This window comes from Lepidochelys olivacea (assembly GCF_965140295.1).
Source record: "Lepidochelys olivacea isolate rLepOli2 genome assembly, chromosome: 23".
In the NCBI taxonomy this organism is placed as follows: domain Eukaryota; kingdom Metazoa; phylum Chordata; order Testudines; family Cheloniidae; genus Lepidochelys; species Lepidochelys olivacea.
In genome coordinates this window covers 13,737,047-13,752,750 of record NC_140433.1, presented here as the reverse complement: position 1 = coordinate 13,752,750, position 15,704 = coordinate 13,737,047, and the positions used below count along the sequence as shown (strand labels likewise).

General features: G+C 49.5%; 1 protein-coding gene and 1 long non-coding RNA gene across 3 annotated transcripts in view; one reads left to right on the top strand and one right to left on the bottom strand.

The window, feature by feature from the left end:
* Positions 1–3,802: 3,802 nt before the first annotated feature.
* Positions 3,803–15,704, top strand: part of KASH5 (KASH domain containing 5) — a 28,392-nt gene continuing 16,490 nt past the window's right edge. Inside the window, exons 1-10 of the mRNA XM_084612452.1 lie at positions 3,803–3,876; positions 5,049–5,228; positions 7,994–8,089; positions 8,745–8,925; positions 10,014–10,075; positions 11,253–11,325; positions 12,134–12,295; positions 13,295–13,412; positions 14,429–14,479; positions 15,603–15,680. Of these exons, the coding sequence (XP_084468578.1) occupies positions 5,063–5,228; positions 7,994–8,089; positions 8,745–8,925; positions 10,014–10,075; positions 11,253–11,325; positions 12,134–12,295; positions 13,295–13,412; positions 14,429–14,479; positions 15,603–15,680 (987 nt within the window). The 5' untranslated portion in view covers positions 3,803–3,876; positions 5,049–5,062. The remainder of the gene's footprint in view (positions 3,877–5,048; positions 5,229–7,993; positions 8,090–8,744; positions 8,926–10,013; positions 10,076–11,252; positions 11,326–12,133; positions 12,296–13,294; positions 13,413–14,428; positions 14,480–15,602; positions 15,681–15,704) is intronic.
* Positions 9,946–15,656, bottom strand: LOC311511671. Of its 2 annotated transcripts, none has more exons than XR_014709312.1 (4): positions 15,580–15,656; positions 14,135–14,257; positions 11,852–11,962; positions 9,946–10,085 (listed from the first exon to the last, which is right to left on the bottom strand). It is a non-coding gene; the product is annotated as an uncharacterized lncRNA (long non-coding RNA). The 2 variants fall into 2 exon arrangements; XR_014709313.1 differs by lacking the exon at positions 15,580–15,656 and adding an exon at positions 14,356–14,464.

Genomic DNA, 15,704 nt, shown 5'->3' with positions numbered 1-15,704 from the left:
GGAGATAAAATGATTCACCCAAGGAGCTGGGAATCAAACTCAGATCTTCTGGGTCCCTGACCCCCACAACCAACCCTTCTTCTCCAAGGATCTCCTGGATGTTTGACTACATCCCTCCCCTCTATGTCCCTCCTCCCATTCCCAGTCTGTGCCCCCTACCTGACAGAAGGAAAGGCATGTCTGAGCCTGGATGACAGCCTATTGAACCTGATGGCTTGGGGGAGTCACTTGCAAATGGAGACCGAACTCCCAGTCTGCCTTCAGTGTTGGGGGGTCCCTTACTTCGGGCCGTGGCTGAAGAGATGTGGATAGATGTATGGAGGGGTATGTGTGGGGAGGAAGGGATGGAGGGTTGTATGTGGGGAGGAATGGATGGATGGATAGACAGTTGTGTGTGGGAAGGAAGGAATAGACTGGGATGGATGGAGGGGAATGTATGCAGTTGAACCTGATCCAGTTTAACACATCAATGAGAAACTGAAATCTGAGCTAGTTTTACAGATCCCCTTTCAGCCGTCCGGACATTATCAATCCCCAGTTATCTGACTGGCCCCCCATTATTAGCTGACCTGCTGTGACTCCAGAGTCCCTGAGCACACTTAGGGCTTGCAGTGAGGCATTACTGCCAAGCAGCAGCCATTGTAGGAGGCTTGGGAACTGGCCTCCATTCACTGTTTGCCACCATTTTGTTTCCCTCCAGATTCAGCACAATGTCCATATGCCAGAGGCCAGAGGGCAACATGGATTTGAGGGGCTTGGGCCAACAGCTGTCTTTCCTCCAGCCAAGCCTGGCGCACAGGGAAGAGGCAGTGGCATACTACAGCACCAACTCTTTGCCATGGTCGCTGCAAGATGGCCATGGGTCGGTAGCCAACCTCCCCAGAGGTACCACTTCTGTGGAGGACAATGGCCAAACCAAGAGGCTGAGTGAAGAGCTAGTGGATGGCTACGAAGGGGAGAGGCTGCCATTAGACACAGACGATCCTGACCAATCCAATTTCCAGTAAATGGCAATCAGCTGGGACAGTACTTTGGGCCTGGCTTTTACTGAGGACTCACGGTCAGCTATGGCCATTAACGATTGACCTGGCTCATCCCTCCCTTCTCTCTTTTTCCTTCACCTTTTCCACCTCTTCATAGTTTTCCACCTAAATCAGTAGCTTTTCCAGACAAATATCCTGACAGTGACCGATTTCCGGCCGCTTTGCAGCAAATCAACCTCAATTATTTGATTGAAATTAAACACACAGCAGATTCATATTACCCCCTGGGCAATGGCTTCTCATTGCATGCAGTAATTGTGGTTTTTATTGCTTCAGGGGGCTTGAATCCTGTTTTGTACAGCAATCTATATAAAATCCTGGGCTGCTTTAATTCATCTGCACAACGTCCTATTGGATCTAGCTCTGTTTGGGACCTATATTCACGTTTTTCGTATTGTGACAGCTCTACTGTAATGTGGTGTTTTTGCGTGAGATCAGATGGTGTGTGTACATGCCAGAGAGAGGGAATGCATGTGGGTTTTGTGCTAGAGAGAGGGAATGCATGTGGGTTTTGTGGGAGAGAAAGATCAGGCATCTGCTGCTCCTGCTTGTAGGAGATCTATAATCAAGGCTGGATTTTGGGATTTCTGGTTTCATCATGTGTGCAGTTGTGGTTGAATTCATTATAGTGCCACTTCTGCCTGCCACCTGCTGCTCAGATGCACAAGCTACACAAAGGGTGTGTGGGAACGAGGGGACCAGAACGACGCATAAAACTGAAGAGCTGATGCTCATTAGTGATTCCATGGCACTTTTTGCAAGAGTAACTCTCCGCTGCTGGTGCAATTTTAGCTGTGGGCAATTCCATTCGGCTTCTTGTAAATGTTGTCACTGCTATTGCATGAAAAGTGGGAGTGTGACTCTCCACTTCCTGTCCTAAACCACTGCGTACGGAAATGATTATTAACCACCTCAGAGTTTGGATTGTGAAGCCTTTTGCCCTAGATCAGAGAAGTGACTCAACCCTCTGATTGCTGGAGGCAGTTCTCAGCCCAGATCCGAGGACTGAGTGGCTGCCGCCACAAAAAATTTGGTGCTCGTTAATCTGTCACCAGGCCCAGTTTGAAATCCCCACACACACTTGGAAGAGGTCTCTACAGAGTGTGAAATGTATTGGTGAAGGGACAGCTGTCGTTCATGCCTGTCTTGTTTGTGCAAGTATGTCAGGTGTGAAGGCTTTGAATGCTTACACAACTCCATGCCCATTACATGTCTTGGCATCCCATGCTGTCCATTTGTGCAAGTACATCGGGGCGAAGGCTTTGAATGGTTACACAACTCCATGCCCATTACATATCTTGGCATCCCATGCTGTCCATTCTTCCAGGGCTAGGCCAAGGTCAAACAGACACCCCCCCCCCCCGCCCAGTTACCCCCTTTTACAGCCACTTTCCATTGAAGTTTGGAAGCAGGTGGGGATTGGATGGTCTCCTGGGGCACAAAGCTACCCATTTTCAGGGTGTTTTGGGGTGTGGGGGGGATAGAGGGCATGATTGGACCTGTGTCATACTGCATATGGTACGTTTTTGGTGGGTGGCGTGGAGAATTAATTTTACCGGGGAAAGCATTATGGGGTGGATGGGCCACCCGTGTGGGCAGAGGTCATATTGGCATAGTGGCACTCCCTACCTTGCTATTTATGACTTGTAATATGGAAAGTTTATCTGAGGTATGTAGGAGAATTAATCCACTTTTCTCCTCTAGGGGGTGGTGTCATTTGTAAGGAGGGGGGGCTGCCTGCAAGGTCAAAGGTCATGTTGCCACAGGGATGCCATGTTGTGCACCTTATGGCCTGAAGTACTGCACATTGACTTCATTTTATGTGGGAAAAGTTAATTCCCTTTAGTATGGGGGGAGCCCCTCATTTGGGGATGTCCATGGACCATAGGTCACAGTTGCATGACAGCTCCTTGCCCAGCGTGGCCTATTTATTTCATGTGGATTAGGGGAATGAATCCACCTTCTTCTGGGGGAGACGCTAATTTAGGGGGAGGCCAGTCATTCATGGGCTCTCAAGCGGTCATTTTGTTGCTGTGACCTCTGACCTCACCCTAAATTGCCATTGTGATTTTTGCTCCTGCGGGTAGCCTCCCAACCCTCAAAGGAGAAAGCCCCCCTGCATCCCCGAGATGGTTGAAATAAGCATCTTTAAGAGGTTGCGTAGCCTAGTGGATAGACCCTCAGGAGATCTGAGTTCTGTCTGATCCAGGGCAAGTCATTTTGCCTCTCCGTGCCTCAGTTTCCCCATCTGTGGGGCTCATGATACTGCTCATTGGTAACACACTTTGAGAGCCGCAGGGGAAAAGCCCCAGAGCTGGTCCTCAGCCCCAGCCCGTTTTGGGGTCCCCTTCTCATATGAAGGGGTGCTGCCTGCTCCCCACGCTGCTTGCAGCCTGTCAATGTTTGTTTCACCTGTGTGTGGGGGCCCACTTTTCTGGGGGGGTCCCTCATTGTGGGTGCCCTGCTCATGACGGGGGGGCAGCCTCTCACCCCTCCTCTATTTAATGCATGTGGGGGGTGAGTAGCCTGGTTTATCTGGGGGGATCCCCCATAAGTCACTGGTGACATAGACCCGCCCCTCCCCCACCGAGCCGAAGGGGCTCGAGCCGCGACCGTTGCTCCCGCCCCAGCTTTGAATATTCCCGCCTTTTTCGTGGAGGGGCGGCAGCGTTCTGAGGCGCGCGCGCCGGCGGCAACTGCCGCGCGCCGCTCTCCGCCCCCTGCCCCTCCCCCTCCCTTGCGTCCTCGCCCCGCCCCCTCCGAGGGCAGCCTGCCCCCTCAGCCACAGGGAGATGGCTGCCCTGGGTTAGAGGGGGGAGGGAGTGAGGATGAGGTACTCCCCCAAGTCCCCCCCAGCTAATGTGGGGAGGGGGGAATAAATGTTGGAGGAACTTTAAATCCTTCCCCCCAGTAAACCCACAGGGAGCATCCCACGGCAATTTGCCCATGCCAACAGCCCCCCAGACAGAGCCCTTGGTGCCAATCGCCCTCCCTCAGGGAGCCTGTGCCCAGCCACGGATATGATACCTCCCCCCCAGTTCCTGCCTTGCCCCCAACCCTCACGCCAACCCCAGAGAACCCCACAGACCAATGGCCCCCATAAACCACCCAACCCCAAATCCCCAGCTTGCCCGCTTACAGTCACGCCAACCCCAGAGAACCCCCACAGACCAACTGCCCCCTGAAAACCACAAAAGAGGTTGGTATCATTAGCCCCACATGGGAAAACCGTGGCACGAGCTGAGGCAGGGACACGCTGAAGGTCACCCAGCAGGCCAGTGGTCAATTCGGAATAAAACCCATTCTCCCTAAATACACCCTCATGTAGGCCAGACATCCCAGATAACGTCCCCCAAGTCACCTGGCCCATTGGTTCATCATGTCCCATTTCACCCCATTTTTACAGACTTTTGGGGTCTGCCTTGAGCTCAGGGCCCTGGTACAATTGTCCCCCCCTTCTCTTTCTTTCAGCACCACTCCCAAATACCTCCCTCAGATAGGCTGTCTACCCTAAATCCATCCCCTCCCTCCATCCCTCCCCGGGTAGGGAGGGCAGACCCAGATAACCCCACAAATACGCTTTAAATGGGCGTGGGGGGTGTCTTGACCCCCACATTGCCCTCCCTCTGCTCCTCTGGTTGATGGATGCCCCAGTTGATTAAACAAGACAGTTTCCATTCTGAGCATGGGTGGGGTTCCCCTGAGACTTCTTCCAAAAGCGAACACAGTTTGGGGCCAAGTTCTGATGGCACCCTAGCTACACCTTCTTCTAGATACACCCATGGGTAATCTGAGGGTCTGGCTGTACTGGTGTAAATACACCAATTCAGCTAACCCAGTGGCTAACCCATACAGCCAGCCCATCGGTCTAGGACCGGGAGTCCCTCGCCACCCGTTCTAGCCTCTCTTCTCATCTAATTTAATTAGATCAATCAATCTGCTGCAGTTTACCCCATTCCCAGCAGAGAGCTTGCTTGGAGGGCATCACACTGTCTTTTATTGCAGGGCCAGCTAAGGTGATGGGAGACATGGCCTCGGGAGACATGCTTTCCCCACAGGGGGACGCTTCCCCCTGGATCTTGGATGAAGCCAGCTGCTGTGGGGAAACAGGTCAGCCAGTGAACATGGAGACCATGTCTAACCTTGCAGCAGTTGCAGAATTGCCCATGGTCCAGTCCTCAGAGGGTATGTAGCGCCCTTTATGGGGTCTGTCTGTCTACTCTGTTTCCCCCATTATTGCAGTTACACATTCTTTAATGCTACCCTATGAGCTAAGGAAGTGGCAACCAGAGGGTGCTTAAGTGCTTTGCTGAATGGGGGCCCATGTTGCAAATATGACCTTGAAAACGTGACCCAAGTGTCAAGTGAGCAGTATGGCCTGCCTGATTCTGCAGCAATAAGGGGAACAGAGGACCTGGAGAATTATAGACCAATCAGCCTAACTTCAATACTTGAAAAGATACTAGAACAAATCATTAAACAATCAATTTGTAAGCATCCAGAGGACGCCTTCTTCTGTAGCATGGGGCACGGGTCACTTGCTGGAGGATTCTCTGCTCCTTGAAGTCTTTAAACCACGATTTGAGGACTTCAATAGCTCAGACATAGGTGAGAGGTTTTTCGCAGGAGTGGGTGGGTGAGATTCTGTGGCCTGCGTTGTGCAGGAGGTCGGACTAGATGATCATAATGGTCCCTTCTGACATACATCTCTGTGTGTATATAATATCTGCTGCAGTTTCCACGGTATGCATCCGATGAAGTGAGCTGTAGCTCACGAAAGCTCATGCTCAAATAAATTGGTTAGTCTCTAAGGTGCCACAAGTACTCCTTTCCTTCTGACCTTAGTATCTCTTAGAGACGAGATCCGCTCCATTCCTCCAAATGGGTTGTTGGCTCTGAAACCTACAGATGACAAATTCACCGTCAACACTGTTAACTTGCCCAAGGTCGAAGAGGAAGACGGGGGTAGAACCCAGGTGTTCAGAAGCCCTAGCCTGGTGCTCGGCCTGCTAGACCTTGCTGCCTCCCAGGTTAGGGTCTGATTCTGCAGTCAGGTCGGTACAGGAGCCACAGTGGTGCAGACTGGATTTCAGGATTGAGGCCTTTCTGTGTGAGCTTAAGTGTGAAGAGGAAAAGCAAGGAGCACATTTGCTATAAGGCTGGGAGAGTTCATGGAAGGTGCTCTGTACCTTGACTAGCACTAAGTGCTATGATTTCACGCCAGAGGGACTCATAGATATTAAGGTCAGAAGGGACCATTATGATCATCTAGTCTGACCTGCTCAACGCAGGCCACAGAATTTCACCCACCCACTCCTGCGATAAACCTCTCACCTATGTCTGAGCTATTGAAGTCCTCAAATCATGGTTTAAAGACTTCAAGGAGCAGAGAATCCTCCAGAAAGTTAAAAGAACGCTGATGCTGTCTTTGTAGGGTGCATAGGGGAGCAGCCTGGGTTTTATTTGAATTGAGGTAAGTCACAGAGGTGGATGAGTCATCCTGTTCCACACAGCTGCCTCCCACCACGCTGCTCAGTAGGGCTTGCTTTAGTACAGAGTATGGATGCTGACTTGGTTATTCCAAGTTGTTAGGGTAAGAGATCAAAGAATGCTTGGGTACTGCGGTGGTTGCTGTATGACAGATAGATGGGCTGTGGGGGAGTGTATGGAGATGGAAAGATACGTACATACATAATATACTGTGGCTACGCATATCAGCCTTTGTGAACTCAATTCTCCTCTTAGTCACATCCTGTGATTTGACCTGTCAGGCCAAGTTCTGCCCTCAGTTACGTCAACATAAATCCCAAGTAACTCAATTTAAGTCCGAGGAATTAGTCCAGATGGGGCTGGTATAAGCAGAATTTGGTCTGTTGATATCCCTGGGCATAAGCATGAGATTTTTGTGGTGTGTGTGTGAATCATGGCATCTTAAAAGTTAGTGTAGGGATAAAACCTATAGTATTAGATTCCTGGGAGACCGTTCCCCACCTTCCTGCCCCCTCAGACAGGTCAGGATTGTTCCTTATAGCGTAATCACAAAGGCCAGTTGTCCACTATCCCACAGCACAGTACTGGGATCATAGGACAGTCCGGAATGGGGGAGATTTTGCTTACGGGTAATTAGGTCTGGAACCAGACATTAAGTTCTCTGGAAACATTCGCTCCATGTGCAGGGGCTCACGGTGTGTTAGAAACCATTAGGGAAGGGATTGATAGATAGAAAATATCATAGTGCCACTATAAATCCATGGCACACCCACAACTAGGTTATTGTGTCCAGTTCTGGTTACAACCTCCACCCCAAACCCTGCTTTGCCTCTAGCATTTATAATGGTGTCAAATATATAAAACAGTGTTTTTAATTTATAAGAGGGGTTGCATTCAGAGGCTTGCTATGTGAAAGGGATCACCAGTAAAAAAGTTTGAGAGTCACTGCGACAGAGGTCTATAATATCAGGAATGGTGTGGAGAAGGTGAAGGGAAGTGTTATTTCCCCCTTCACATGACACAAAACCAGAGGTCACACAATGAAATGAATAGGCAGCAGGTTTAAAACAAACAGAAAGAAGTACTTCTTCTTATGATGCACAGTCAGCCAGTGGAACTCAAGGGGATGTTGTGTAGGCCAAAAGTATAATTGGGTTTAAAAAAGAATTAGAGAATTTATGGAGGGTAGGTCCATCAATGGCTATTAGCCAAGATAGTTAGGCACACAACCCCATGCTCTGGGTGTCCCTGAACCTCTGACTGCCAGAAGCGGGGACTGGTGGACAGGGGATGGATCATTCGATAATTGCCCTGTTCTTTTCATTCCCTCTGAAGCGTCTGGCATTGGTCACTGTCAAAGACAGGTTACTGGGCTAAATGGACCATTGCGCTGACCCAGCTTGGCCGTTCTTATGTTCTTAGCTTGTAAATGTTACAACTCTCCTCCTCTTCCTTACTAGAGTCATGGGAGAGCACTGCCATCAGCAGCAAGAGCCGATGCTCCGAGGAGCACGTCCTGACCTGCACGTTTGAAGCCTGTGACCTGGAACAAACAGGTAGAAAGCTTTCTAATGTCAGCTGGAAATGCACAGCCCTGGCAGAATCCCAGCCACTTTAATGCTACCAGGAAATCAACTGTGCGTTAGATTCAATGGCTCCTTTGTGGAAGCCAGTGAGCATTCAGATGGCAAATTCCAGCCCCTTCACCTACCTCCCATTCTCAAGACCTTTGAAAAAACCATCTTGCATCCTAGTGTCCTGTACCTGGGATCTTCCACTCTCCTAGGAGTTAACAAGGCTGAGCTGAAAGCAGACAGCAGACTGCATGGTCAACTTCCTGAGGCAGGGGTGTGGGGCTATATTGCTAAGAAGCAGAAGGGGCATAGATTACCATGTAGCTGCAGCAGAGATGGCCCCACCTGTTAATCAGAGGTTGCATTGACCTCAGTGGGTCACTTTGAAAAAAGTCACTTTATTTAGGTCCCTTGATGTGGATTTAGGACAATGCACAAATCCATTGTCAACTACACAGGGATTCCAGCAACTCAAACACCTAAATCCCTTTGAGGATCTGGGCCTCCCTCCCACTGATTCCACTGATCTCCAAACTCCCAGGCCATCACTGTAATCACAAGACGAACCTTCCATCTCTAGCAATGTTCTTGGTTTGCCAGGGGGTGATTATTGGTGTGTCTGAATTTCTGATTGCAGGACAAGTGTCTGTTTTCCGTATTATCGAGTACTTACAGTCTGTGACAGGGCAAAGCTGTGAGGAAGAGAGACTGCAGTTGCTTTACAAAATGCTGGACCCAGAAGAGAGGGGTGTCACTGTGGATTTACCGACCTTCCATGCCGTTATGAAGAACTGGATTGCAGATTGTCGGCAGGATGGGTGAGTAGATAATTTAGGAACATCTGTGGCATAGGTGTCACAACCCCACAGCGAGAGAGGGTAAGATTTTCATCCACAGAAAGAGAAACTGAGGCACAGACAGGTAAAAGGCCAGATGTTCAAAGGTACTTTAAAAAAAAATGGAAATGAATGGGTATTCAGCACCTAAGGCCTTGTGAATATCCTGCTATGCACCGATCTGCATCTGCCAAGTGGCTTGGCCTTCCAGGGTTACACAGGAACTCATTGGAACCCAGGAGTCCTGACTCCCATTCCCTCCTGCTCTAATTTCCTAGACAACATAACACTGCAGAGCAGCAAATAGAACCCAGGAGTCCTACTCTGCCCTCCTAGTCTATATTCTCTCCAAGAGTTGGGACCCAGGAGTCCTGACTCCTACACTCCTGCGGAGACTTGATATACATCTCCCAGAGTTGTCCTAGGAGTTCCTTTCTCTTATCAGGTTTCAGAATAGCAGCCGTGTTAGTCTGTATTCGCAAAAGGAAAAGGAGTACTTGTGGCAGCTTAGAGACTCAATAAATTTGTTAGCCTCTAAGGTGCCACAAGTACTCCTTTTCTCTTATCAGAGAACCTCACTGCTGTAAGAATCCACTCCCTGTGCTGTCCAGCTGTGTATCTATGTCATATGTGCCTCTTAGTCTTTAACAAACAAAAAAAAGGCTTCCAGAATCAGCTCTCATTATCAATATTAATATTTATTAGCTCTGTTCCCTTCTAACGAAACAGCCAGGTGAAATGCATAATATAACCCTTCTCTGGGCCTTTCTATCACAGCTTTATCTAGGACAACCCTAAGGCTCACCTGTTGCATGCATAACTTTTCTGACTTTAATCATTAAAGAGACCCAGTTGTTTCTTACCCCTGACTAATTAAGCGACCATCCTGCCTTAATTACAGCATGGTACAACACTCACCACTAAACTTGAGGAACTATTTTCATCCTTGTGTTTATTAAGAAGTGGGTGTGAATAGCAAAAAGTCACCTGATATGCACAGAGCACACGATTCATTTCATACAGATGGTGATAAAGTGGGAATTATAACTATTCATTTATGTTTCATCCAGGGGATTAGACACCATGAAGGAGCAAGACAAGTTTGTGTACAATATGTGCCTGTGGCCATCTGGTAAGTTGTGCTGAAAGGGATAATAAAAAAAAGACAGTGTATTTAATTCTAAGTATAGACGGTTCGGTAATACAACCTCCTGTGCTACTGATTGGCCTGACTGAGGCGTCTGTCCTTGCCCTTTCTGCTGGGGACACAGGAAACCACCCAGGTTTTGAAATACTCTCATAATTAATCCTTGCATAGCCCCTCTGTCGCTGTAGCATCTGAGCGCCTCCTGAGGGTTTATAAATAGAATAATCAACAGCAGTCTTTCTCTTTCTGCCTGGTCTGTAGGAGAAAGAGCTTGATTAGCTTATAGGGCAGAAGGGTTGTGTCTGATTGGGTTTGTCTGCGTATGTGAAGATGTGTGATTCAGGGTCTTCTGGGGCCCAGTTCTGGGCTTCTGCAAAGCAGCCAGAAAGCTAGCTGAACTGGCTACCTGGGAGTTCTTAGGGCAATCTTCAGATGATGGGACTGAACCCAGGAGTCTGGACTCCAATGGGTCAAAATGCTTTTGAGGATCTAGTCCTAAGTCTCTTTCTCTGCCCTCACTTCCTCGGTGCTCTGACAGTTTTGATGCACTCAGAAACTGCAGTGATATAAGAGTGTAGGTTATACAGAGGGCTTTGTAGAAGGATAGACTGAGTAGGCCTGCCATGCCAGGTCTTTCTCCCTAGCCTCTGGCACAGGAAAGCGGGGATGTGGCCAGAGTATCTCTGCATTCCAGTTATCCCAGCCACTCTCACAACCTCTAAGGGCTGCCAGCAGCCACAGTAAGTTAAAACAACCTCTGGGCTGCTCTACCTTATGTGGGGGACTCAAGTGCTGTCTGGATAGCCCCAGGATTGGGGAAACACAGACATAGCATTCAGCCACCTTTACACACCCCTACCCCTGGCACAGCACAGAAGCTGTGACATCCTCCCACGGCACATCTCCAGTGAGCCCAGGAGAGGCCAGTGGCCTTTCACAGACAAGAGAAAGACTCTTAAACATCAGTTATAACTTATTCCTGAGTTTAATACACCTCCTGGTCGGTTAGTGGGAGCCACTGAGCAGGTGTTCCTGAGCATAATTTGATATAGATCTTCAGGTTGCCATCCTCTTTTCCTACTCCTGGCAGCCACAAGCATCACGACCAGAAACCCATGGTAAGGCTGTGGCCCTGACATTGCTCTCTGTTTTTCCTCTTCAGGGAGGAGGAGGAGGCCTGTCTCTAGTGCAGCTCAGTTAGAGGGATATGGCGGGGATGTCAGCTGTGTAAACTCGTAAGTACTAACTTCCCATAGTCAGCCAAATCAGGAAGGCTGGGATGTAACTAACCCATGCTGTAGGGTATTACAGGCTCGTACCTGTGTAAGTTTCCAGAAAAGGATTAGATGCTGTACTATCTGCAAACAGCAGCCACAGGGCCTCTATCTCGACGAATGTTACAAGGACCATTCACATGCTTCAGGGAGTCAGGAAGGGATAACCCTCCTAGGTGTGCAGTGTTCAGTAATGAGATGCATTACTGGGGAGTCACAATCACGCCCTTCTCCCAACCAGCCAGCACCAGCCATTGTTAGAAACCGTACACTGGCTTAGATTGATCACTAGTGTGAGCTGGATTGATCACTGGCAAGTGATCCAGCGCAGCAGAACGTGGGATGCTGGATTAGATGGACCACTGTGGAGTGTCAGGAGGGGGATACTAGGCGGTCATCACTTTTCCTGTGGTGGTAATTTGGTCACTTTCCCTCTTGGAGTCTCTGAAGTGTCTGGTGCTGAACAAGATAAACCGGTGGGTCTTACCAGGTGCTGCCGATCCAGGTCTCCTTTGCTAGCCTGTAGGCAATGCCATCTGATCGCCATCCGGTCGGGTGTGATATGGGGTGGAGGTGTTCCAGTCCATTTCCTAGTGGGCTAAGACAAAAATCTCAGGCTCAGCGGCTGAATGCGTCCCCGATCAGTGCTGAGCCTGTGGTCTGGAGGCTGGGGTTGAGTGAGTGATGCTGTGCGGCGTCACAGTAATGCAAGTGAGGAGAGCTCTCCCTACCGACTGCCCCCTTGCCCTCATTCGTGGTGGTCTCCAAGGGAAGAGGCTGCTGCCTTGATGAACAGCATTGAAGACCTGGAGTATGGCAACAAAAAGTTGGCCATGCAGAATGCCAAGCTGCAGAGGACCATCGAGGCAGCTGAGGAACTCAACTCCCGCCTCACCGAAGAGATCTCCCAGCTGCAAGGCAGACTGAGAAGGTGAGTGGGACGGGAGGCAGCCGGGGGGGCTGCAGGGAGCAGGCTGAGGGGCACTGTCCCCCTCTCTGGTTTAGCGCTGACACGGCTCTAGGGGGCAGTGTGCTTCAGGGAGCTGTATGGGACACTCAGTAGGGGGTGTTCTCCTCAGGCAGGCAGTGCTGGCCCCAGTGCGGTGCTAAGGGCCCGTGCTGAAGGGAGCGGGGCGGGGGCTGAACAGGGGGCGCTCTCCCTGGCAGTCAGTGCTGGTCCCACTTCTCCAGTGTGTTGTTTGGAGGTGATAGGGTGAGGCCTACATGAAGCATGCTGATTGCTCATAGCCTCTGAGACCCTGAGGCATGCTCACTGCAGGATAGGGCATGCTCTCCCAGGTGTTGCTGGCTACATCCCAACCTGGCTAATTCCATTCTGCCTCCCTAAATTCCCCTGCCTGAGGTGTGGACCAGGTACAGGATTCACTTTGCCTTCCCGTGCCCAGGTGTTGTGCAGCCTTGCTGCGTGCTCAGACACGGCCTCCATGTTCCATTCCTGGGTGGGTGAATTTAAATGGCAGGTGAAGCGCTCGGTCTGGGGTTATTATTATTTTTTCGTTATTTCACGAGGCTTCAGCAATTTCCCCCTTCTGGGTGCTGGATATTTTAAACTGAGTAGCTGCTGTGTGTTTTTTTTTTTTGCGGGGGAATTTAGCAGCTGTATTCATTGCTCAGATTAGAAGCTCTTTGGGGCAGGGACCGTCTTGTTGCTCGATTTGTACAGTGCCTAGCACATTGGGGTCCTGGTCGACAACTGGGCCTCTAGGGACTACTGAAATACAAAGAGTAATAACGAATATATCCATCATTTACCTCAACCATTGCAACTCCTAAGGCTTCCACGGAAACTCGGACATCTTATTCAGTGACACTTGGCCCTGTATTGCAGTTATCTCAGGCTACTTTGACCATTGCTAATTCAGAGGCTTTGAATTACTGGCCTCTCCTAACTGGCTGCTCTCCTTGGTAGCATGCAACAGGCCCTAGAACAGGCTAAATCAGTGGCTAACGAACTAGAAGACCTGAAGGCTGTTGCAAAAAGTCTGGAAGAGGAGAAGGGCAAACTTTACTCACAAGCCCGGCAGCTGGTAGGTGCTTGTGAGTCTTTGTTTCAGCAACATTTCCCTGGCTAGGAGTTCAGGCAGATAGTCTGATATCACTGGGAAAGCAGTATTTCCTAATGGCTAGAGTAGTGGGGCTAAGACTCCTGGGTTCTATCACTGCCTCGGGGGTGGGGGAGAGTCAGGTTAGAGCAGGAAGGGCTGGGAGCTGGGACTTCTGGGTTTGCTACCTGAAATTGCAGCTGATTTACCATGTGACTTTGCACAAGTCACGCACTCTCTCTGCATCTGTTTGCCCACTTGCATGGCTATGATCATGTAACCACTCAAGAAAACCTCAATTTCCTTGCCTTCTCTTTGCTGAGAGCCTCAGAAAGTGACCATGTGAAACCGACACATCCCTCTCAAACATGTAACAAGTTGATGGGGCTCAGCGTCCTTCCTAGCAGAACAGTCTTTTGTGTTATAAACCCACTGTCACACCTGGGTCCTGGTAGCAAAGAGATCCAGGCGTGAATGGTCTCTAACTCCTAGGGCCTGATTCTTAGGTGGGTTGGATTGGCAGATGTGTGCTGATTTACACCAACTGATAACCCAGCAGTGCAGTGGGAGGAAAATCAGCAGGGGGCAGCATGTGGGAGAGCAAAAAGTGTTCCCGGCGACTGCCCATAGTGTGCCTGTTTTGTGGGATAAACAGAGGATTTCAGCCCGTCAATCTGGTGCTTTTCGTCAGCACTGAGTTCACTTACGTTTTTGTTGTCTTTCTTTAAACCCATGGGCATTTCAAAGTTCCCATCTGCTGCAGCCATGAGTGGTTTCTCGGCGTGGCACAGCTGTCATGGGGCACTCAGCTCTTGATGCAAATTAACCACCTGGATTGCGGGGGGAAGTAAAAATAAATGTGTGTTGATAACAAATAACACCGGCAGCCTAGTTACTTCAATTTATTGAACCAAGACATGGCCATTACTTGAGTTACGTCATAGGTAAACTCTGGGGGATACAGCTTAGGTCCATGTTTGGTTTGTTTTTTAAACTTATAGGAGAAGGAACAGCTGTGCCTCTCTCTACAAGTGGACTGTCTTCAAGAGGAGGTGAGGAGGGCTCTGGAGAGTAGCAAAAGTTTGGAGCTGTCTTTGGGAAGTTAACCATTTGTGTACTTTAATGCCAAGTCAGCAAGAAACACGGAGGAGGCAGTGTGGGTGACTCAGTGGGAGGTGGTCTTCGCTCTGAGTCAGTAGTGAATTGGGAAAGAGCACAGAGGAGGTCTGGAAAATCTGCCTTGCAATGAAATAGTCTCCTTAGCTCATCACAGACAAGGTGAAAAGGTGACTAAGAGGTCTGTAAGTACCTAGAAAGCTCGTTAATGTAGCAGACAAAGGCGGAGCAGAATCCAGGGGCTGAAAGCTGAGGCTAGATACATTCAGGCTGGAAACAAGGTGTGCAATGTTAAGAGTGAGGATTATTAGACATTGCAATAATTTACCAAGGGGTAGGGCGGATTCTTTAGGACTTGGAGTCTTTAAATCAAGACTGTATGTCTTTCTGAAAGAGACATTCTATCTCAACCACTAGATATGGGGCAGGAGGTGGGAATTTCTGGGTAAAATACTCAATGTTCTGCCGGAGGTCAAGCTATATTATCCAAATAGTCCCTTCTGGCTTCAACATCTGTTGTTCCAGTGTTCCAGTGTTGAGCTAGGGGGCAGGGGACTCCGAGGGGACACTCTGCAGCATAAGTGCTGACTCCAGGGCCCCAGTGCAGCAGCAGGAGGGGGCGCTGTGTTGCTGCAGCTGCCATCTTTCTGGGCAGATGCAAAACTGCATCTGACTGCTTGTGGCCTGGCATTTTTTAATATGAGCAGGAATTATTAACCCCAGTGTCCTGATCAGGTTTCAGTGTGTCAAAAATCCAGATCCTCAGAGATATTTAGGGTCCTAACTTCCACTGAAGTCCATGGTAGATCTGGGCCTAACTGCATGTAAACTGCCTTAATTGCTGCTGTAGTTTCAGCTGGATGTGGAATTTATTTTCCCTTCCTGTGCTAAGCTGCTGTGCACCCTTAAGCAGCTTGTGCATCCCATCCCGTCCCATCCCAGCAGCGGCGGCATTTCATTGGTGAAGGGGCCAGGGGAGCGGCTAGAGAGCTCTCTTCTCATTTCTCTTTGATATGGTTTGCTAATTAAAACTAACCTTGACCTGCGGCTGCTTTACAGAACAGGAAGTTGCTCATAGAGAGAGACAGAGTGAAGCAGAAGGTTGCAGGGCTGGTTGCTGAGAAGGCAAATCTGAAGGTACTAACAATCAATGTCAACATG